Source organism: Sylvia atricapilla, chromosome 27 (assembly GCF_009819655.1).
Source record: "Sylvia atricapilla isolate bSylAtr1 chromosome 27, bSylAtr1.pri, whole genome shotgun sequence".
Taxonomy (NCBI): domain Eukaryota; kingdom Metazoa; phylum Chordata; class Aves; order Passeriformes; family Sylviidae; genus Sylvia; species Sylvia atricapilla.
Genome location: NC_089166.1, coordinates 1,299,667 through 1,322,078, shown reverse-complemented (window position 1 = coordinate 1,322,078; position 22,412 = coordinate 1,299,667). Strand labels below are relative to the sequence as shown.

Sequence of the window (22,412 nt, the reverse complement as noted above, 5' to 3'; positions counted from 1 at the left end):
GGCGGATGGGCCTCACCCGGCAGCTGCTGGGAAAAAAATACGGACAAAAAGAAAACAAACAGGTCCCATCCCTGCACAGTGGCAGGAACACCCTTGACCCCCCAGCCCAGCACGGGGGGAGACAGGGCTGCCCCCAAACGCTGTGCTGGGAGTGTCACAAATGCATCAGGGCTGGCCCCTGGCATCGAGGGACATGACTGTGGCCTCAGGAGTGGGAAGGTCGCAGCTTTAGGGTGCTGAGGGAACCCCAAAGGGTTCTGTCCCAGCCTTTGGGGATGACCAGACAGGGAGAGCAATGCGGGGAGGAATCCTGAGCTGCCCTTCTGCAGCAAAGCACAAGCAGGACTTGGGGCACCACAGCCTGACCATCTCCTCCCCACCCCTGCACCCTTCTCCTCCCCTGGTACCCCCACAAGAATAACGAGCCAGGCACTAGAATAAATAAACTTTATTCTGGAGCCAGCCCCCCCCGTCCCCCCTCCCCGTCCTCCCCGTGCCGGCAGGGCCGGGCCCCCATCCCCGCGAGGCCGGGACTGGCACCACCCTGTGCCCCCCACAGTCCCCTCCCCGCCTGGGGGGCCGGGGCAGGGACCGCCCGCTGCCCCCCGACTCTAAAGCCACTAAAATCTCAACAACAACAACAAAAAAAAAAAAAGAATTTAATAATAATAAACCGTGTGCCCCCCCCCCCTCCCTCCTCCCCCGGCAGCGCCCCGCCGTGTCCCCCTCCACCTGCACAGGCCTAAAAACCCCTCCAAACTTTTACAAAGGTTTTAAAACGTATTTATAGATATTTATAGATATTTATATATATATACTTTGCTTTCTTTTCTCTTTTAAATGACTCTGCTTCCTCGGTGTGCGGGGCTGGCCGGGCCCCCCCCGCGGACGGCCGGGGCGGGGAGGGGGTGGCTCGGTGGTCGCGATCCCGTGGGTGCTGGTGCTGGTGGGGCCGGGGCGTCCCCGGGGCCGCGGCCGAGGTCCCCACGCCCCTGAAATGTGACTCAACCAAGGCGCTGGGCCCGGGGCTGGGGAGGTCCCCGCGGGGGCTGCCGAGGAGTCCGCCCCGGGGGGCTGCAGCCGGGCCGGGCGCCGGGACTCCCCCGTGCCGGCGTGCCGGGCTCTGTCCTGGTGCGCGCCGGGCGCGGGTCACGGCGAGTGCGTGGCCGGGCTGCTGCGGTTGGAGCTGGGAGAAAGGCTGGGGCTGCAGCTGCCCGGGGGAGGCCCCAGGCTGCCCCCGCGGGGGCCGCCCGCCTGCCCCCCCATTGTGTCCATGCCCTCCGAGTTCTCCAGCATCTCCTGGATGAGTGGAGGCATCGAGCCCGGGATCTCCATCTTCAGCGTGATCACCCGCTCGGCGCCTGTGGGAGGGTCAGGGTTAGCAGGGTGCTACCAGAAATTGGTATTCCCAAAATAGCGCCCTGAAATTGGCATCCCCCCAAACGGCACCAGATAAAAAGTTCAAAATGGCACCCCCAAAAGGCACCCCAAAAAAACCCCAAAATGGCACCCCTGAAGGGCACCTAAAAAAATCCAAAATGGCACACGAAAACTGGCATCCTCAAATGGATGCCCAAAAACTGGCATCCAAAAAAATGGCATCCCCAAAGCAGCACCCTGAAAGTGACACCCCAGAATCAGTACCCCCAAAATGGCATCCAAAAAGTGACACGGCCAAAACACCACCCTGAAAGCATCACCCTCAAACTGACACCTCCAGCTTTGTTTCTCCCTGTGCACTGAGGACAAGGGACATGGTCACATCCCCAGCATCCCTGGAAGATGCAGTGCTGGGTGTGTGCTCTTCTTCATCCCCTCTGGAGGATGCTGAGTGACCCGGATTCCCCGGTGTCCCCTGGATGCTCCCTCAAGACCCAAAGCCGCAGGACCCTCACCCTTGGCGCTGATGCTGCGCAGGTCTGTGATCTTCATGAGCATCTTGGGGAACATGTGGGGCTTGTTGGGCCTCCTCTTCCTCACGTAGATCTTCAGTGCCTCCAGCAGTGGCTCCTGCAGCTTGTCCACCTTGTCAGGCTGCTCCAGGTCCTGGCGGTCTGGGGAAGGGGGGCACACAGTGGTTGTGGGGAACAGCACATCCCCCTTGCCATCCTTGCCATTGCTTGGGCTTCATTTGGGGTCTCCTCGCTCAGCCACTGGGAGAGGACAGCCGGGCTGCACCGGGGCCCCGCGGGCACTGGGCAGGTGCCCGTCCCTGCACCCACCTCCGCAGATGAGGCAGATGGCACTGAGCAGCCCGGTCTCAGCGTCGTCCATCTCCAGCGGCAGCAGCTGGTTGGCGAAGGCGAAGACCAGGTCGGTGAGGGGCCCGAACCCCGCGTTGTGCATCTGCGTGCGGTTCAGCGTCAGCCCGTCCGAGAAGGTCATGGTGTCCTGCTCCGGCGTGTAGCGCGTGCAGATCCGCAGGATCTGGTGGGGGAGAGGGCGGGAGGCTCAGCCTGCCGTCCTCCCTCCCCGTCCCTGTCCCTGTCCCCGTCCCCCTGCTCACCAGGATGTCGAGGCAGGCGGCTTTGAGGAGGGTGATCTGGTCGGCGATGGTGAGCGTGGTGAAGCCGGGGAGCTGCTTGGCGAACTCCACCGTCTTGATGATGCACTTGGTGGACAACTCGCTGAACTTGTCCCACAGGTCGATGTCCAGGGACACGCGCTGCTCCGAGCTGTTGTTCTGCGGTGGGAAGTGAAGGATGAGGGCACAGGGGGGTGCCACCCTCCCCAGGGCCCCCAGGACCCCCGGGACCCCGTGACACTCACCGTAGTGTATTTGCCGAGCTGGCAGAGCGCGGGGAAGGTCTCCTGGTGGGCTTTGCGCACCTTCTCGATGAGCTCCTCCACCTCTGGTGTGATGATGTAGCTCTCTGAGCACTCCGGCTTGGGCACGTCCTTCTTCTTCTTGTTTCGGTCATTGCGGACCGCTGCAGGAATGGCAGGGTCACTGTCACCTGTCCCCAGTGCCACCCAGCCCACTCTGCACCCCGGGGCAGGATGGGGACCTGCCACCAGCAATGGGCTCAGCTGTAGTGACAAACTCCCAGCGGAGCCATCAGCCCAACAGATTCCTTTAAACAACCCCCGAGTCATTAGGAGCAATTAGGGGTGCTGTTAGACCCCGCAGCCCTGGGGAGCCCACACCCCTCACCAAGGGGACAGTGCTCTGCAAAGCCAACACATCAGAGAGGGACCCCAGGGACAGAGAATGGCAGCTGAGCTGCTCGGTGAGGAGGACGGGAGGGACCCTGGGGGTGGCAGCTGGGAAGGGGGGAGCAGCTGGGAGGAGCCCCAGCCGTGCAGGGTTCAGCCTCTGTGGGCTGAGAGGGCCAGGACCCCTCTTAGGTGCAGGATGAGCCCCTGGGATTCTGAACCCCCCTGGCAGTTCCTGGCTCCTCAGGCTCTGCCAGCTCCTCCCAGGGGTCCCAGGCCCCCAGGGGTTGGCAGATGGGGCAGGACTCAGGGAGGCAGCTGTGCCTCAGTAGTCCTATCCCCCAGGCACCCACCGCGGGGGCACAGCCGGGCACCATGACAACTGCCAGCAGAGCCGGGAGGCCTCATAAGCATCATTTATCTCTGACATTATCAATCACGTGTTGCCTGGGCAACTGCCAGGCTGTGACACAATCCCAGGGGGTCCCCATCCCCCCCGGGCCTTGCTGGGCACACGGTGGGGGCTGCTGGGATGGCCCATCACACCCAGAGCCCCCTGACCAGGACACCAGGCAGGGCGTCCCCATGCCACCCCTGGTCTTCATCCCTCTCCCCATCCCCATCACTGACCCCATCCCTGTCCCCATCCCCACTCACACTCCTTGGACATTCCGACTTCGAAGCACTTCTGGAGCCGGCAGTACTGGCACCGGTTGCGCGTCACCTTGTTGATGATGCAGTTCTTGTCCCGGTGGCACGTGTACACCATGTTCTTCTGGATGCTGCGGCGGAAGAAACCCTGGGGACCCCGCACGCCCCGGTCAGCGCCTGCCACGGGGACCCCGAGCACCCCGAGGACCCCGGGGAGCCGTGGTGGCAGTCGGGGCCGGTGGCAGCGCTCACCTTGCAGCCCTCGCAGGCGCTGACCCCATAGTGGTACCCCGAGGACTTGTCCTGGCACACGAAGCAGGGCTTGTAGATGCGGGGCAGGGGTGGGGGCGACGGGGGGCTGGGCACGATCTCCTCCGAGCTGGTGCTCTGCGTCTCGACGGCTGTGGGGAAAGGGGTGGCACTCAGGGCACGGAGCCCCCCGGGGCAGTGACCCCCCACCCTGCACCCCAGAGCTGGTCCCCAGCACCGTGCTGCCCACCCCGGCCCTGGCGCCAGGTCGAGCGGGGCCAGCGGGGAGAGGACGCGTGCTGGGAAGATGCAACGTGACATTTCCAGGTCACGGAGACGATGTGGAATTCAGGCAGACAAAAAAAAAAGGGAAAAAAAAAAAAAGCAAAGAAAAGGGCCAGGATCCCAGGAGCCCCCAGCCCAGGCAGTACTGCCAGAGGATGGGGGGACGGAGGGTGCAGGGCCAGCCTGGGGACGCCAGTGCCACATACTCCCTCACATGTGTGGGCACATGTACAGGTGACCCCCACTTGTACAGTGTGATCCCCATATATACAGGGTGACCCCCACAGCCCGAAGGTCACCCACCATCCTCAGCCAAAGCATGACCCCCCCAAGTGGGGACAGGCACAGTGGCACTCCATGGGCCACCTCGAGGTCCCCCAATGGAGGACACCCCCAAGGGCAGCACTGCCTTTGTCCCCATAAGAAGCAGACCCTGGCCCTAACAGCACAGGAGACACAGCCAGGCACCCCAAAACCTCATGGAACATGCCTGTTCCCCTCCTGCACTCCAAAACCTCGGGCATGTGCCTCTTGCATCCCAGAAGCACCCCTGTAACCCAGGACCCTGCAGAAGATGCCTAAGTCCCCCAGGCCAAGCCTTGGCCCCTGCCCTGGCACAGTCCAGGCAGGGGGGTTTCAGTGCACTTGGGGTGCACCCCTGGCACGGGAGAGGCTCAGCACAGTTTGGTGCAGCCCTGCACGTATGGCAAGGGGGTTCAGCACAGTCAGGGTGCACCCCTGGAGCTGGGGAGGGGCTCAGCACAGTCGGGGTGCAGCCCTGGCGTGGGGCGCAGCCAGGCAGGGGTTAAGCGCTCCCCGGCTGCTCCGGGATGTTTGCGAATGTTTTTCTGCAGCGGAGCCAAGCGAACCAGTCAAACAGGATATTAAAGGCCAGGCCCGGCGGGGGAGCCCGGGCCCCCCCCCGCCCCGCCGGCCCCTGCACCCCAAAAAGGGCCCCACGGCCGCCCGAGTCCCCCCGGGGCCCGGGAGCTGGGGACAGCCCCGGCCGGGGACACCCAGCCCAGGGAAGGGACCCCAGTGAAATGGGGGATTTGGGGAGTGAAGGGTGGGGGTCCCCAGCCCGGCAGTGCCAAGGCCACGGGATGGGGCCAGGGAGGGGACAAGAGGACAAAGCCACCCCTGACGCTTGTCCGCAGGCGCCAACGGGGACTGGGAATGCGCGGGGTGTGACAGGAGCGTGCGGGGCAGGGTGAGGAATACGTGGGGTGGGATATGAGGTCACGGAAATGAGTGTGTAAGGTGGGACAGGAGTGTGTGGGGTGGGACAGGAGTGTGTGGGGCACAAGGGGAATGGGTGAGGTGGGATATGAGGGCACGGAGGTGACAGTGCAGGGTGGGATATGACTGTGTGGGGCACCGGGGGAGTGTGTAAGGTGGGATCTGAGTGTGTGTGATGGGCCGGGAAGGTGCAGGGAGGGATGTGAGTGTGCAAGGTGGGACACAAGGCTGCGAGGTGGGATGTAGGTGTGAGGGGTGGGACATGGGCGTGGGGGCGAGCGCCGGGCAGAGCTCCCGGGCTGAATAAATCACCGCTGCCACTCGAGGGAGCGGAGCCATTAAAGTGACTGAGCGAACGTCGTCTATAATTTATCGCCTCTTTTATATAATTTAAGAACTTCCTCGTGGAGAGCTGCACTCACAAAACGCGGATTTGACAAGATTTTGATGTGCTGGGTGCGGAGGGGGGAGGGGAGCCGGCTCCCTCCGCGTTCCTGAGCTGGCAGAGCTGCGCCAGCACCTCGGGAATCCCCTGCCACCCCCGTCACCAGCCACTGGACCACGGTGCCACCGCAGAGGGGACACGGACACAGCCACAGCCACCAGCCTGGCCAGCCCTCCACGAGCCCCTCTTATTGTAGGATCAGGGCTCGGTGCCCCTCGGCAAGGGGAGGGCACAGAGCAGCACCCAAAGGCGCTGAGTGCAGGATGGTGTGAGGCAGGATGGGTGCCAACCTCCCCTGCTGGAACACGGCTGGGTGCCGCTGGGGACACGGTAGACCCCAATGCCCAGGCTCATCCCGTCCCCCAGCCCGCTCCCCTCCCGCAGCAGAGGGAACCCCGCTGTCCCCCCCGGCCGAGGCAGCGCAGCCCGGCTCCAGCTGCAGACCAGATGCTGCGGCTCCGCCAGATCCCGGGTGAACGCTGAACGCGCCGCCCCCGCCCGCGGCCCCGCCGGCTGCTTCCTGCCCGCGCCGGGGGACCCCGGGGCACCCCGACACCCGCACCCCCGCCCTGGCGTGGGAAAGCGCCTGCGGGGACACCCCGTGTGCCAGCGCCCGGGGGGACACCGGCCTCCGCACCGCCACCGTCCCGCCGTGGCTCCGGGACAGACCGGCCGGAGGAGCGGGGAGGACCGGGATGGGGGGACTGGGGAAGGAAGCCCACCCGAGGGTCGCAGCGGGGGTCACCGGGGGTCCCCGCAGTCCTGGCCGTGCCAGGGTTCACAGCCCCCCCACAGGAGAGTGGAGGCCCACCCAGGGCTTCCCTGCCGATGAAAACCCCACGTGCCCCGAATTCCTGCGCCTCTGCAGGAGAAGGGGGAGAGAGGGAAGACGGTGCCGGGAGCCCTGAGCCGTGGGGTGCCCGGTCCTGTTCTAGTGCCACCGGCCACGGGACTCGGCCCACCGGCCACCGCCGGGTCCCCACGGCGCATCCTGCCCTGGCCCCGGTGTCTGCCCCCTGCCAGCACCAGGGCCTGGCGCTCCCAAAACCCCGACACACCCACAGCTTTCACAAGGCCATGTGAGGCCACCGTGTGCCCAGCGGCGGAGGGGGGATGCCACGCACAATCCAACCCCATGTACCCCTCTCACACCCCCACAGCTCTCCAAAAACCCCCAACAGCACACGGCTCCACAGGGGCAGGGAGTTCCCACTGTTGTGGTGGGCTCCTCCAAGACCTTCCACCACCCTCAGGAGCTGCCTCGTGCCTCGGTTTCCCCATGGCGGCAGCCCCAGTGCTCTCTGGGGGTGTGGGTGGGCTCCCCGTGCCCCCCGAGCAGCTCTGGCTCCGGTGCCAACGCAACACACCCCGCCGGGCAGGGCAGTGCCGTGCCACGCTGGGCCAGCAGCCAGCACCGCGGGGCCAGCGGGCACAGCCGCAGCTGGCTCTGAGGAAACTGAGGCACAGCACGGCTGCCCTGACACCACTGAGCCCTGCCCGGGCTGGCACCTCCGGGCTGGGGAGACACGGCACCTCGCGTGACGTCGGGAGCAGGGCACGGAGCCAGGGAGTCCCGCCAGCGCCCGCTGCCCATGCGCTCGCCAGGTCACGGTCACCGTGACCAGAGCCCCGAGGTGCTCCAGCCAGGGCAGGGGACCCGCGTCCACCCAGCGCTGCGGCCCACGGAGAGTGGGGGGACACAGAGAGGGGACAATGGCCCCCAGCTACCCTGCTCAGGACAGTCAGAGCCGGGGGGCCCTGTGCTAAGGGAGCCCGGGACCCCCCTGCCCACCCTGCCTGAGCGAGGTCTCGGGGGCAGCCCCCAGCCCGCACAGAGGCAGCGGGAGCCCCCGCATGTCCCCAGCGCAGACAAAGGCCCCTCGGCCGCGCTCGGTGCCAGCGCAAAGGTCGAGCGGCCCCGAGACAATGAGCGGAGCGAGACCGGGGGTCCACGGCCACACACCCTTTGCACCGCGCCGGCCACGGGCACGCCGCCATGGGCCCCCGCCCTTATCGGGGTGAAAGTCCCACGGAACACGGCAGGACTTTCCCTGGGCCGTTGTGGTGGCCCCTGGGTGTCAGGGCACCGGCTGCCCACATCGGGGGCATGGGACTCCTCCAGCGCCCCCAAATCTCAGTCGCCCCCCACACCGTGGGCACAAACCAGAGCAGGGCTCCACATCCCCTTGGGGGAGCAGCTCCCAGGCTGGCCGGCACTCGGAGCGCGCTGCCCGAGCCCCCCACCGCCCATCCCGGCCCGGCGGTGTCCGCACACCCTCCGTGCCCCCCGCCTCCGCACGGGCATGGGGGGACACTGGGCCGTGACCCCGTCGGGGACAGAAGGCAGGGTCCCGCCAGCCGGAACAAGACTGCTCCAGCCCCACATCCACACCCAAAAGCCCCCGGCCCAAGGGGACCTCCCGATCCGCGGCAGGGTGGGGGCCCAGGCTGGGGCTCCCCCGCGCCTGGGCAGCAGCGGCGGCTCCGTCTGTAGTTAATTGGATTTTCCCCGAGCCTTTATCAGGAGAGAGAGAAATTCCCGACGGAGCCGGCGCTGCCCGGACCCCGCTGCGGGAAGGGGGAGAAGCGAGAAGCGACCCCTCCTGCCCCCCTTCACCAACCTCGGCCCCGAGGTCCCGACTACCCCCGAAATAGGGCAGGGGGTGTTTAAAGAGCCGGTGGCTTCTGCGCATGGAGCTGGTGGGGAGGAGGCTGAGGGGGCTGAGCCCCGCACTCTTCCAGGACCAGCACTCAGCTCAGCCCCCCGCCCACGGCCAAGGCCCCCGCACGCAGCCCCGCACCCCGCACCCATCCCGCAGCCTCCCCCCGCACCCGCCCGGCTCTCGGGGCCGCTCTCCCCGGCCCGATGCCACGGGGGGAAGCCCGTCCGCGCCCGGTGCGCAGGTACCTACAGCGGCCGGAGCTGCTCCACGGCGGGGGACGGCGCGGGGGGCAGCCCCGGGGGCCCGGCCCGTAGAAATCCATGCGGAGGAAGGGGCCGGGGGGCAGCCCCGCCACCGCCGCGCCCTCGTACATGGTCCCGGGGCGGCGGGGGCGGCTCCCCCGGCCGGGGCGGCCCCGGGCGGTCAGTGCCCCCCGCCGCGCCCCCGGGGCGCCCCGCGCCGCGCTGCCATCGCCCCGCGGAGCGGCCCCGCCGCTCGCTCCGCGCCCGAGCGGCGGGAGGAGGAGGAGGAGGAGGAGAAGGAGGAGGAGGAAGAGGAGGAGGAGGCGGGGGGAGGGGAGGAAGGCGCAGCCCCGCCGGCTCTGCGGCTTCGCCAGCCCCGGTCCCTCCCGGCACCCGCCGCCTCCCCGCGCTTAACCCGCTCCGCGCCGCGGGGCCGCCCCGGCAGCCGCACACAGGGGGACACGGACACGGGGCACGGACACGCGGGGGGGCACGGACACAGGATACGGACAAGCACATGCGGGAGGGGGGGCCACGGACACCGAGATGGACACAGACATGCAGGGGGGGAACAGACATGGTGGGGGCACGGATACATGAGGTGACACGGACACGCAGGAGGACACGGATATACGGTGGAGAAATGGACACACGGAGAGGGCACGGACACGCGGGGGCAAAGGGACACTCAGGGGAACACGGACATGTAGAGGGACGCGGACACTCGAGGACAGCGCCACGCGGGAGTGAAATGGGGAGGGGCTCAAGGCGGGGCTGGGGGGCCCGGGGACTGCCCGGCGGAGATGACGGGGGTCCTGGGGGTCCCGGGGGCTGCCCGGCGGCCGCGGCTCATTTGCCTAATGGGATGCGGGTGAACTGCGGGTGAACCCGCGGGAAGGGCTCACCTCGGCCTGACCCTCGCCCCCCGCCCCACCCGGGGGGCTGGGTGGGTCTGTGTACATGCATGTGCACGTGTGTTCATGCATGTGGGTGAGTCTGTGTACATGCATGTGCACACGTGTTCATGCATGCTCCCAGTGCATGACGCGTGTCTGCACCCCTGCTTCAGAGGGGCCAAATGTGCTCCTGCTACACAGATACACAGGGAGGTGTGTGTGCCTGTGCAGGGCAGTCTGTGTGCACACACGTGTGTGCATTCGTCCCGCACACACACATGCACACGTGTGTGACACCATGTCCCAGCGAGCACGGGAGCAGCTGAGAATGTAAAACACACACGTGTGTGTGCACAGCCCGCTGTATCTGCGTGTGCACGCACAAGTGTGTGCTGGCGTGTCACCCGTGCAGGACAGAGAGTCGTAAGCCACCACTCCCCACCACACCACCCCTTCACACAAGGCCCTGCTGAAGCTGACACCACAAACCCGGGGACCCCTGAGTGGTGACAGCGCTGCCAGCGCAGAGCGGGGACGGTCACACGCCAAGGACAGGCCCCGGGGGTGCCACTTCCCGCCGCAGCGATCTCCCCGCTGCACAGCGGGCACGCCACGGCATCCACACTGCCTGGCCCAGGGGTGCCCCTGGAGGGAGAGGAGCCCCACTGAGCCCTCAGCTGCGCCTTGCCATGGGCAGGAGGAGCACACACGTGTGCACGGCTGGACACAGACGGGATGATGCGGGCACTGCCACACATATTTGCGTGTCCGTGTGTGCGTGGCTCTGTGACTGTGTATGTGCATGTTACAGTCCTGTGTGCGTGTGTGGCTGTGCATGTGTGTGCACGTGTGGCTGTACATCTGTGGCTGTGCACGCATGTGGCTGTCTCTGTGTGTGTGGCTGTACATGTGTGGCTGTCTCTCCATGTGTGGCTGCACATGTGTGGCTCTGTGTGTGTGGCTGTACATGTGTGGCTGTACATATGTGTGGCTGTACATATGTGTGGCTGTGCACGCGTGTGCGTGTCCGTGTGTTCGTGCGGGGCTGCGCAGCGCAGCAGCGCCTGTTTAAATAATAATGGCAAGTCGGGGCTTTGCTTAGCCAGCAGGTTTCGAACAAAAGCCCAGCGCTGCTCCAACTTCCTGCAGCGAACATGACAAATGTCTGCTCTGACTCATTTACCAGCGCTGGAAAGAATGTGGCTGCGAATGGAGGGGACGGAGGGGACGGCGCAGGGGACGCGGGCGGTGGCACCGCGCGGCCGGACCATGCCGACGGCCGCCCCGACGGGCAGCGCTTCCCATCCCGCATCGCTTCCTGCACGGCTTCCCACATCCCTCCCAGTCCCGCATCCCCTCCCGTCCCGCGTCGGCGGCAACAGGAAGAAACAGAGATTTAAAAAAAAAAAAAAAAAAAAAAAAAAAAAAAAAAAAAACTAAAACCTTAATTCCAGAGCCAAGAGGAACTGGGCGAGGGGACACCCCCCCACGCAATCCATCAGTGTGAGGGGGACAGGGACACCCCGCCCAGAGCCACATCCCACCAGCAGCCTGGGGACACGAAAATAGGGCCCTTCCAGCAACATGCCCAGCCCCGCATCCTCCTGGCCCCACTCCTTGTCCAGGGGGACAGAGACGCCTGCAAAAGGCTGATGAAAACCCAACCCTAGAGCCCATGGGGACCCCAGGGAGGACTCCCGGTGCCCGGAGGGGGATGGCTTTGGGATCACAGGGTCACAGTCCCCACGGACAGGGATGCCCACACAAACCCCCCCAGCCCAGCCCGGGGTGCTGGCCGCAGCCCTTCCCCCAGCGCCGCGCCGGCACCTCGGGGCCCCGCAGCCCCCCCCCGGGCCCCGCAGCCCCCCTCTCGCCCGCCCACTTCAAAAGACCCCATTTATCCCCTTCAGCCGCTTTTGAGCCCGGCGAATTCCCGGCTGGAGCAGGCGGCTCCCCCCGGCCCCTGACAGTGATAGAGAACCTCCGCCTAATGGGCTTTCCCAGGCTGGGGGCCCAGCGCCTCATCAATCTTTCCCGGGCAGGAATGGGGGGGTCGGGGGGTCCCCAGCACCGCACCCCGCGGGGCTCCCCGGCCACTGCCCTGAGCGGGGCCCCCTTGGCCCCACGGCCCCCCCACCCCCGGCCCCCGGCCTGCAGGGAGCACGTTTTGCTCATTAATTTTTAAAAATTAATTAATTACGGGGCGCTGCGGGGGAGCGGCTGCGGCGCGAGGAAACCGGAGCCAGCGGGTAGGGTGACAGGCCAGCCCGGGCGCGGGGCCCCCTGTCCCGGCAGCCCGGAGCGGGGCCGGGGGGGCGCGGCTGCAGCGGGGGCTGGGCTGGGGTCCCGCTTCCCGCAGCCAGCCCTGGGAATCAGGGCGAGGGAGGTGGACACACTGCGAGCCCCTCACGGGTCCCCGAGACACGCCACAAGCCAGCGCTGGGCAAGGGGAGGGGACATCCAGGGACAGCCAGGCGCCACGGAGCCCCCAGGGATGGGGATGAGGACACAGGCATAACCCAGCACTGCCACACGCACCAACACGTGTGTGTACACACCTGGCACAGGAACACTGGCAACCCTGCTCTGCGTGTGTCACCAACACACACAGGCACAGAAGGCACTGACACACACAAACACATGACACACGTGTGCATGCTCCACACAGCCCCAGGTGTGCACACACAGGCACAGTGAGCACTGACACACACACACACGTGTGGCACAGATGTGCACACCCTGCACAGCCCCAGGTGTGCACACACAGCTGTGCACACACTGCCAGCAGCACACGGTGCCATGGACACGCAGCTCCACGCACACACCCCCAGCCCACTGAGGGCACACGCGTGTACATCCACCGTGGGAGCACACACGTGCCCACATGCAGCTCCCAGCCCACCAGAGAGATCCCCATCCTGGCACCCAGGGACCCGCTGGGCTGCCCAGTCCAATCCTGAATCCTGGGAGGGGCATCTGCACCCGCAGTAGGGCCCAGCCAGATCGGCCCCGGGGCTGTGCAGCTGCAGCACATCTGGTGAGGCCTGGACACATGGTGAGGAGGGGGTGGCAGCACCGGGCCCCCCGCAGGCGGGACACAGACACCAGAACTCCCTGCGCCAGGAGCGAGAGCAGCAGCACCACGGGACACCCCAACCCTGCAGGACCTACCCAAACAGAGCACCCCCCAGGCTGTGTGGATGCTACGGGAGGGGTGGTGAGACATGGTGCCCCCACCCCCTGCATCCCTCCGGCAGCCAGCAGGGAAGGCCAAGGGGAAACTGAGGCACCGGTCAGCCACCCGCCCCAGGACACCCTCCAGCCGTGCCCGTGGCCATGTCCTCAGTGTCAGGGAAGGGGGGGACACAGGCGGCCCCCCCAGCCTGTTCCCACACGCCTGGAATGGCCCCAGAGCCAGCGCGGGGGAGTGGCCCCACCCGCCGACACCCAGTCGCTGAACTGGTCCCACTGGGTCCCACCGCCGCCGGGGCGGCTCCGGCGGGGGACAGCACCCAGGGCGGCCCTGCCCGGACCTGCACCGGCCCCCGGGGCCAAGGACGGGCCGGGGGGGCCCCGCCACACCCCGACCCACGGGGTTCTCCCCGGCAGCTGGCGCCGCGGGGCACTCATGTTGCAGGGAACAGGCACGGGCACCCACCACCGTGGGGCCGGGGTGAGAAGAGGTCCAGCAGCCACCCCATGGCACCCAAGAGGGCATCCAGGGAAACTGAGGCACTCTGAGGGGTGCTGGTCCAGGGGGACCCCGGGTGGGAGCCCACCTCCAGCGGCTCCCAGCTGCCGTCGTGGCAGGCGGTGATTACCGGGGCCGTGATGGACGACCCTGTCACGGGGAAATGGAATCGGGAGCAGCCGCGATGATGATTGTCTTCATCGCCTTCATCGCCTCCCCCACGGCAGCCCCGCCACCAGCAAACAAAGAGCCACCATGGGGACGCAGCACCCACCAAGCCCACTGGCACCCGGGCTGGTCACAGTGAGGGACACGCTAGCCAGGGCCCGCAGGCCATTAATAACCAGCAGATAAAACAGCCACTAATGAAGGTGGCCGCAATTAATGACACAACCCCACCAGGGCCACTGACCACTCCCTGCCTCAGTTTCCCCAGCAGCAGCACTCACAGGGACACATGGGGAAAAACACCCGGCGCTTGAATCATGGAGCCCCCAAAATCAGCTCCTCACAGGGGTGGCTGGGAGCAGGGAGACCCTCCCTCACCACTGCCCCAGGGACACGTCATGGACCAGCCTAGGACTGGCACCCACGTGCCACGCTGGGGACAGAGGGGTCCCCACAACCCTCCCCAGCACTTGGGGTTCCACCAGCCCCCGCAGGGCTGTGGGTACTCACTGGCAGGTGACGGGGTGCTGTATCCACTGACGGGGAGCTGGTGCTGGATGCCGGCCAGGGTGCTGGGCGGTGAGAGCCCCCCCAGCATGTGAGGGAAGAAGAAGGCGTAGGGGGGCACAGGGTAGCCATTGAGGTGCCCCCCACCCGGCGTGGGGCAGGAGCTGCTGTTGCTGGCCATGGTGGGGTCTCCGGTGTGGGGGGCTCTCAGGTGCGGGGTCCCGGGGGCGAGCAGAGCATGGGGCCCGCGGGTGCCCTGCTGCCGGGCTTGTCCTCACAGCTGGCGCTGGTCCTGCAGCACTGCGGGGGAAGCAGAGAGGGGCATTAGCAGAGCGGCTAGAACCACTGACCCCCACCCCGCGGGGTCACCCACCAGCCGTGCCTCAGTTTCCTCAGACCCCCCCAGAGCCACATCCCCTCCTGGCCCCAGGAGGGCGCAGCCGGCCGGGCCTGGGGCTCCGTGTGGGATTAACGCCGATCCCCCCGATTAACGACACCGGGACGGCGGCACCGGCAGGCGCAGCTCGCTAATCCCAGCTTAGCTGAGTGGGGGGGGGACGGGGGGACGGTGTGGGGACGGTCTGGGGACACTGTGGCCCCACAGGGCACCCCCTCCAGCCAAAGGCCACGCCATAATCCCAAACCTGCTCCAGCAGGCTAGGCGTGGGAGACAGGGCACGCAGTGGGGCCTGGGGGCAGCAGCCCCTGCCCCAGCCTGGGGGTTACGGGGCAGCTGGGGACGGGGGAGAGGGGGGGCACACGGGCACACTGGGGTCCCCTGAGGACAGCGGCTCTGCTCCAGGCCGGCTCTGCCGTCACGGCCACGCGCCCATTCCGGCTCCTCTCCCCCCATGCCTGTGCGGATCTCGAGGGGCTCAGCCTCAGAGGGAGGGGGCTCAGCCCCGGGGGGCTCCCCCAGGCGCAGGGCTGGGCCGTGCCCGTCGAGACGCAGCCCCCGCCCCATGCCATGTGCCAGCAGCCAGGCCATGCCGTGTGCCAGCAGCTCCCCGGCCAGGCCGGTGGGCACGGACACCTCGGCCCTGGCCAGTTGGGGGGCAGTGGGAAGGGGGGCGCGGGGCTTTCACAATCCCGGGCTGGCTGTTTATTTAAGTGCTGGCGCGGGGCCCGGCGGGGGCTGTTTATTTGCCGAGAGTGCTGGCTCCCAGCCCCGCGGAGGCGGAAAAGGATCCAGAGGAACAAGGCTGGGCCGCCCGGCAAGGCGCTGGGGAGGGGCCGGGATGGGCATGGCCCTGCCCGCCCCCCCAGAACCCAGCTGGTTGCACCCACTGGAGGCAGGACCCCCGTTCTCACAACTCACATCAGCACCCAGTGGGAAGCACCCATGGGGAGACCAATGCTCCTGTCACCCCCGGGCACCCATCAGTGGCTGGCTACGGGTCACACACCCCCCAGCACAGGGTACCCCAGTGAGTGTGGGATTCCCACAGGCACTGCCAGGGCACGGTGCCGGACGCCAGCTCAGCATCAGACTAGGGACAGCCCTTGTGTGGCATCCCCAATGGCACTGCAGGGACCCTGGTCTGCGGTGTGGGGGGCTGCCCATGGCCCCCCCGGCCAGGCCGTAGCCCCCGAGTTGTGCTGGCCGGGGGGGAGCCAGGGGAGGGAGGCGCGGGAAGAACTGTTTATGTTTGCCGGTGCCAAGTGCTTGCTGGGCACCGTGCCAGCCGTGCCGGGGCCCAATTACTCAACCCGCTCAGCCCCCCCACACAACGCCGGCCAGGGACCAAGCGAGGCCAACGCCGCCGGGCTGGTCATCGTGCACCCCAGTGACCCCCCTAGTCAATGCTCCCCACGAGCAGCAGTGGCCAGGAGGGTCCGGGGATGGTGACCAGCCTTGCTCCTGTGGGTCCTGGTGGGCAGCAGGAGCTGCTGCCCAGAGGAGCTCCCCTGGGACCATGTGCTGCCACAGCCCCCAGCACACAGCTGCTCCCCAGTCGGGGGGTGGTGGGCATCCCAAATGTGGGTCCTGGGTGTTCTGACCAAACTGCGTTCCCAGAGCCTGCCAGGTCAGCAGTGTGGGGCCAGGGGCTGTGCAGCCCCTCAGCAGGGCCCATGCTCACCCGCCCCAACGCCTTTTCCTCCAGTCCCTGCAGGAGCTGGACGAGGCCCGGAGCTTCCTGGAATCCAGCGCCTCGTTCCAGCCCCGGAAAACATTGCTGCAGGGCCCGGGCCAAATCCAGCCATGAGGAACCTCCCATCCAGGCCGGGGGTGGCCCCCGGGAGCGGGTGGACAGACGCACGGACACGCAGATCAGACCATTCCCAGGGCCAGCAGCACTGGGGCTGGTGGGAGATGTAACTGGGGGGGGCATGGCTGGGGTGGGACACATCTGGGGTGGGACACAGCTGCACAAGCCACCATCCCACTGTGACCCTAAAGAGAGCACAAAGCCCTCTGCAAAAACGTGTGCACATCCAGACAGGCCAAGCAGCACTGGCATAGTGTCCCAGGAGACCCCTCCCAAAAAGGCAGCCCCACACTGTGACTCCCCAGGCTGGGTTCAGTGCCCACAGCCATGTCCAGCACAGCTAGAGTCAACTGCAGAGCAACCAGGATCCCACCAGAATGGTCACACCGCAACGCCCCCTCCCCAGGGACCACCCCAGCCAGCTACACCTCCAGACCACCCTGACGCTCCCCAAAACCCCCAATGCAGGCAGCACCCCTGCCCCAGCCCATGTCACACCCCCAAACCCAGCTGTGCTTCCTGTCGGGGCACACATTGATGGCAGCACCAGCACCCGGATGTGACACTCCGGCGAGCGGGGGCACCGCCCTGGCACCCCCAGCAGCAGGGGGCCAGTGGGCCCAGGGGTGTTTGGGGGTGCCTAGCAGGGCAGCGACCCAGCCCTTCCTGTCATGCCGGCGGGCACCGTGCTCCAGGCCGCAGCTTCCCCTTGCCACTCTCGATTCCCAGGCAGACAGGTTTCAGTTCAGTCCTGGCCCAGTTGTCACAGCCCCTGTCACCCCAGATTCTCTCACTCTGCTCCCCTGCCATCCTAGAATCAGTCACACCATTGACGTATATCACCCCATTGACTAATGACCCCCCTGACCCGCCACCCCAGGCTCTTGTCCCTGCTGCCATCACAGGGTTCACCACCGCAGCATCCTGCGCTCCCCAAATCTGGCAGCATCCTGCTCTCCCCAAATCTGGCAGCAGCTGCTGTGTGTGTCCCCCCACCCTCACCAGAACAGGCAATGGGGACCCTCCCTGTGCCAGGCTGCCCCCGTGGTGTGTGGGCACACTGAGGTTGCCATGCTGGGGTACAGGGGCACAGGATGGCAGCCTCCGGGCAGGGCAGGAAGCGCCTGCGGAGCCACTGCGGTTGCAGCCTGCGGTTTCCTCGCTGGCAGCAGAGGCAGCCCGGGGTGGCCTCGCACGCGAGGCCAAGGGCCTGGCTGCCCCCGCTGCCCCCCGCCACCACCGGCCCCTCCAGGCCGCCCCCGGGCAAACCAGCGTTGTGCAGGGGTGGTGAGGTGCCCCCCTGACAGGGCTGCAGAGAGAGACCCTCTCCCCGTATCCCCAAAGCTCTCCACGGTGAGTCACCGTCACGTTTCTCACGTCCCCGGGCAGGCGTGAATCATGCCCAGCCTGCGGCACGGCCGGAGCCAGCGGCATACACTCGGCCAGGCAGCGTGTGCAGGAGTTGAGGCTGCTGGAAACAGGAATCTGAGGATGCTGAGGCCAGCGCAGACCCCAGGACTTACATCCTACCCCTCAGGGCCAGCAGCCGACCCAGGGGCTTGCTCAGCCCCACTACAGGTCCCTGGGCAGCACTGGTGTTCCTGTATCCCAACGCCAACTGCAAGACACACCGAGCCACCGCTGCTCCCCCAGCAAAGACACAGGGCCAGGGACACCACTCTGGCCCATGGGGACAGTGTCCGTGCTGGCAGGATGGTGTCCATACTGGCCTTCGCAGCCCATGGAGGCACATGGGCACCCTAGGGAGTTACCACCGGACCTGTAGTGTGGGTCCTCACCCCAGCACCCCACATCTCGCTGCCGCCAGGAGCCACAAACTGAAATTCCACCTGTTGCGGCCGGGCCGACTCCGGTTACGCCGGGAACGCGCCGCTCCGGTTACACCTCCCGCACCCACCACCAGACGCGCCATTCTTTTGCGGGAACAGGTGCCCCAGCCCCCGCCACGGCCCCTGGGATGGCCACAGCTGTGCCACACCACCACCGGCACCGCTCCGGCCTGGCTGCACCATGGGTGCCTCGAGAGGAGCAGGCCAGTCCCCAAGGTCCATTGGTGTCCCAGGCAGCACGACCCGCCAGCCCATCACACTGCGGGCTGCCCCCACAGCACCCTGGGGACACACATCCACACCCACCACCGCCTGCCCACGGAGGGGACATCCCCAGGCACAGCCCAATCCCCACCCTGTATCCCAACCCTCAGGATGAAAGCAGGAAACCACAGGCCCAGGGCTCGCCGTCCCGGAGTGCCCCATCGCAGGGGTCCCGGAGTGCCCCATCGCAGTTCCCCGGGGGCTCCCGGGAAGCAGGGGGATGGTGCCCCGGCAGCCACTCGCGGCAGTCCCGGTTGTTTTTAGCCGAGGCTGCGGCGGCAGCCGGTGCCCTGGGAATGGCGTGCCGGGAACAGCGCGGCCCCAGACAGCCCTCGCTGGCTCGGCGACAGCCGGCAGACAAGTGCAGCTGGCACGGGGCCGCTCGGGACACAGCGCGGGGGGACCCGGCGGGCAGGCGGCTGTGCGACACCCCCGGGCACCGGGATTTGGTGGCACCGTGCCCCCAGCCTGGGCAGGCTCCCGGGAGCAAAGAGCTGATGTACCTGGGGGGACCAAAGCGCTCCGTGCCGCAGCCACCGCGACCCACCGCGTCGCGCCCGGGCTGGCTGCGGGCGGGCAGGCGGCCGTGCGCCGCTGCCACGTCCCCTTGCCATGTCCCTTGTCACTGCCTTGGCAGCCGGGGCTCGGTGGGGACAACGGAGGCCACGGCGGGCGCACGCGGCCCCTCGCCGGGCCCTGCCACGAGCTACCCCCCGCTAAGCCGCCTCCAGCCGCAGGGAGATTAACCCATTTTCCGTAATCAGCACATGTGTCACCGCAGATATGATCGCACCCCCCGCACTCGCTGCGCACCCCCCCGGGGCCGCCGCTGACAGGGGGCCCTGCGGCACACGGGTGCCCCATGCCATGGGGCACCTTGAGGCTCCAGGCACGCACTGCAGGGGACTCTCAGTTCCCACAGCTCTGACGTGCTGCAGCAGCGCCCCAAAAAGGGCTGAGGGGCCCCAGAGCCCAGCCAACCTCTTCACAGCGACACTGGCACTGGACATTGCCAGGACAGTGGCTCAGGGCATGGTGGCTCAGGGCACAAGCGGCCAAATGTGGCACGTTGTCACACCAGAACCTCCTGGATATAAATAGATCCGGAGCGGCGGGATGGTGAATCCCAGCGCCGCAGGGCAGGCGGTGGCACGGCTGTCCCCAGGCTCCGTGGCCGCGACGCTGCTGCTGCCACAGGGACTGAGTGCGGGAACACAGAGGATGTACGAGGACAGCTGGGTGAAGCCAGGCGTCCCTGTGGGATGGAGCAGCCGCAGGCACCAGGCAGTGCCGGATAAAGCACAGGGCACTGCCCTGCTCCTGCCATCCCACTGTCGGTGTCACCGTGTCACCCGGGAGGGCTGCGAGCAATGGGCAAAAGGGGCCAGACACCCATCGGGACACCCACGGGCATCCCTGCTGCGAGCACCCACGGCAGCAGGCGCATCCTCGAGCCGCAGCAAGGTCAACCCCAAGGGCAGGGTGGGGGCCCACGGGTGACATATGGCCCGGGAGCAGTGGCCGCGGGGCCGCTAAGCCACCGAGCCGTCACCCGCTAATCCCGGCGCGAGGATGCGGCGGGTGCTGCACCCGGAGCCACCAGCCGGTGCCTGCCCGGTTTCCCGGAGCGGGGGGACCGGCTTGGGGAACCCCCGTGTCCCCCCCAGCACCCGCCACGCTGAGGGGCGGCCCCTGCCACCAACGAGGTCAAAGGTCAGAGGAACAGATTTGGGGGACAGAGGCACAGATTTGTCTCCGCAGCGGCCCGTCCCATCCCGGGGCGCTGCTCCCCGCTCCCGGGGGAGGGTCCCCCCTCTGTCGGGGACGAGCACCCGGGGGACAGCACCCCCATCCGCCCACTCCGCCCAGAGCCCTCGGGGGCTCCGCCGCCCCCGGCCCGGCCCCGGGCAGCTGCCGCGGGAGGGAGGCGGCGGCCGAAGGTCCCTTCCCCGGCCCCGCCGCCCCCCGCCCGGCTCCCCCGGGCCCCCCCGCCCGCCGCCGCCCTGTCAGCCGCGCAGAGCGATGGCTTCCTCCGCCCGCCGGCCAGGAAACGGCGCAGACGCCGCTCCCGCCTCCCGGCCCCCGGCCCCCGCCGCCCCCCGCGCTCCCGGCTCCTCTCCCCCGCCGGGCCCCGGCTCCCCCCGTACCCCGAAAAGGGGAAGCGGCCCCGGGCCCCCCCACCGCGGGAAGGTGGGGGGGAATGTGGCTGCGCGCACCGGCGGCCCAGGGGAGCCCGGTAATCCCGGAGAGGTGTCCCCAGCACCGCGCTCTGTGGCGCTTTTCCTGTCCCTGGTGGGCTATAGAGGCTACCGGAGCCTCCCCGGAGCCCGCCCCGGGGTTGGGGGGGCAGCGCTGCCGCTCGGGAGCGCCCAGGCGGTCGGTACCGGGAGAGGGAACTCCGGCACCCCCAAGCCCAATGTAGGAAGCAGAGGCCAAAGCCGCGATCCCAAACCCGCTGCGGCTCCGGTGCTCCCGGCAGCCGCAGCCCGGCGAAGTCCCTCCCCCGCTGCGGGAACCCCGGGATCACCCGTTACCGGAGGGGGATCCCCAGAGGCGGTACCGGAGCCGCATCAAGACCCTCCTTCCCAAGCCCGCTCCCACGGGTAGATCCAGAGCCCACTCATTACCTGCTCACGGAGACTCCAACACCGAAATCCTTAAACCCGGGGAGTTCCCGGTGGTGGCTGCATGGCGGCGGCACCGGGAAGAAGCGGGGGAAAGGGGGGGTTCGCCCCGGCTTAGAGGGGTGAGGGAGGGGTGGGGTGGGGGTTCCCGGGGTGGTTCACCGAGCGGCGGCCGCGGCCATTGCGAGTCATGTGCTCGCGGGGAAACTTTACCCGGGGCTGGGCCGGGCGGGGCGGCGGCGGCGGCGGCGGCAGCGGCGGCGGAGGGCGGGGGGGAGCGGGAGCAGACCACGCCCCTCCAGGAGACCACGCCCCCGCCCCGCCCGCCGGCCAATGGGAAGCGGGCGGGGGCGGGGCGGGGGCGGGGCCTGCCCTGCTTTGTAACTCTTTGAAGTCTCCAGAAAGCGGAAGGGGAGAAAGTGGGTGCGCGCGCCGCGCCGGCCGGGGGGGGGCTCTTAAAGGGGCCGCGCACCGCAACCTCGATGCCCCCCTTACCCTTCTTCCCCCCACACTCACAAGAGGATGTGCTCCAATGCCCCCCCCCCCAGCCCGCTTCCCTTTTCTCTGCCTCTGGATCCCCACCCCCGCGGGTGGAGGATTGGGGCACCCACATGAGGGAAAACACAGGGGGTGGATGCCCCAAGGGTGTAGGGAAGAGATGGGAACACGCTGTGGGGAAGAGGGGAGAGGGAAGTGGAATCCCTGAGCTGCCCCCTCAGGCTCAGAGGAGAAGGGCTGGGGGCACCTATGGCACCCTGGGTTTGCCTGTACCCAGGGGGATTCCCTGCCCTCTGTTCCCAGATGCTGATCCTAAGAAGAGGATGGTAATGGAGACATGGACACAGGCTACCCAGTCACATTCGGGGAGCCCAGAAAGGGCACCCAAGGTCCTGCACCCACCAGCACAGCCCAGATCCTGCGGCACGAGGGCTGGTAGGGCACTAGGGCAGGAGCTCCCCTGGGAAGATGTGAGGAGTGTAGGCAGCCTTAACACATGCCCCGGGAGCAGTCACACCGGGCCCCCACTACCCAGGACCTCTGGGTGCCTGTCAGCATCCCACTGTGTCCACACAGGAGGCTGGTGCCCACCAGCCCGCTCAACACATTCCCGTGCCTCAGTTTCCCCCGTGTGCTCACTAAAACGAGGTTGAGCACCTTGGCCGGTTGTGGGCAGCCAGGCCGGGGCAACCCCAGCCCGGAGCAGCCTCTGGCCCCTTCCCCGCACACCGGGCCCGCGGCGGCGAGGCCCAGGCGCCGGCATGTGCTCAGCCC

General features: G+C 67.6%; 1 protein-coding gene across 2 annotated transcripts; it reads right to left on the bottom strand.

Annotated features, from left to right (window-relative positions):
- Positions 1 to 771: 771 nt before the first annotated feature.
- RARA (retinoic acid receptor alpha) lies at positions 772 to 21,384 on the bottom strand. Of its 2 annotated transcripts, XM_066336985.1 has the most exons (9): positions 21,144 to 21,384; positions 14,196 to 14,492; positions 4,060 to 4,208; positions 3,814 to 3,955; positions 2,770 to 2,930; positions 2,507 to 2,683; positions 2,223 to 2,427; positions 1,896 to 2,054; positions 772 to 1,361 (listed from the first exon to the last, which is right to left on the bottom strand). In XM_066336985.1, exons 2-9 carry the CDS (start codon positions 14,371 to 14,373, stop codon positions 1,150 to 1,152), a joined length of 1,383 nt encoding a protein of 460 aa, XP_066193082.1. In that variant the 5' UTR covers positions 14,374 to 14,492; positions 21,144 to 21,384; the 3' UTR covers positions 772 to 1,149. The 2 variants fall into 2 exon arrangements, with proteins under 2 accessions (XP_066193082.1, XP_066193084.1); XM_066336987.1 differs by lacking the exons at positions 14,196 to 14,492; positions 21,144 to 21,384 and adding an exon at positions 8,938 to 9,130.
- Between the last annotated feature and the right edge of the window lie 1,028 nt (positions 21,385 to 22,412).

Bases quoted from the DNA above. Each gene is read 5' to 3' on its own strand.
- RARA (XM_066336985.1), bottom strand. From the start codon at position 14,373: ATGGCCAGCAACAGCAGCTCCTGCCCCACGCCGGGTGGGGGGCACCTC. The intron at 2,055-2,222 runs GTGGGTGCAGGG...CCCCTTCCCCAG, and splicing joins CATCTGCCTCATCTGCGGAG to ACCGCCAGGACCTGGAGCAG. The intron at 1,362-1,895 runs GTGAGGGTCCTG...ACCCTCCCACAG, and splicing joins GCGCAGCATCAGCGCCAAGG to GCGCCGAGCGGGTGATCACG.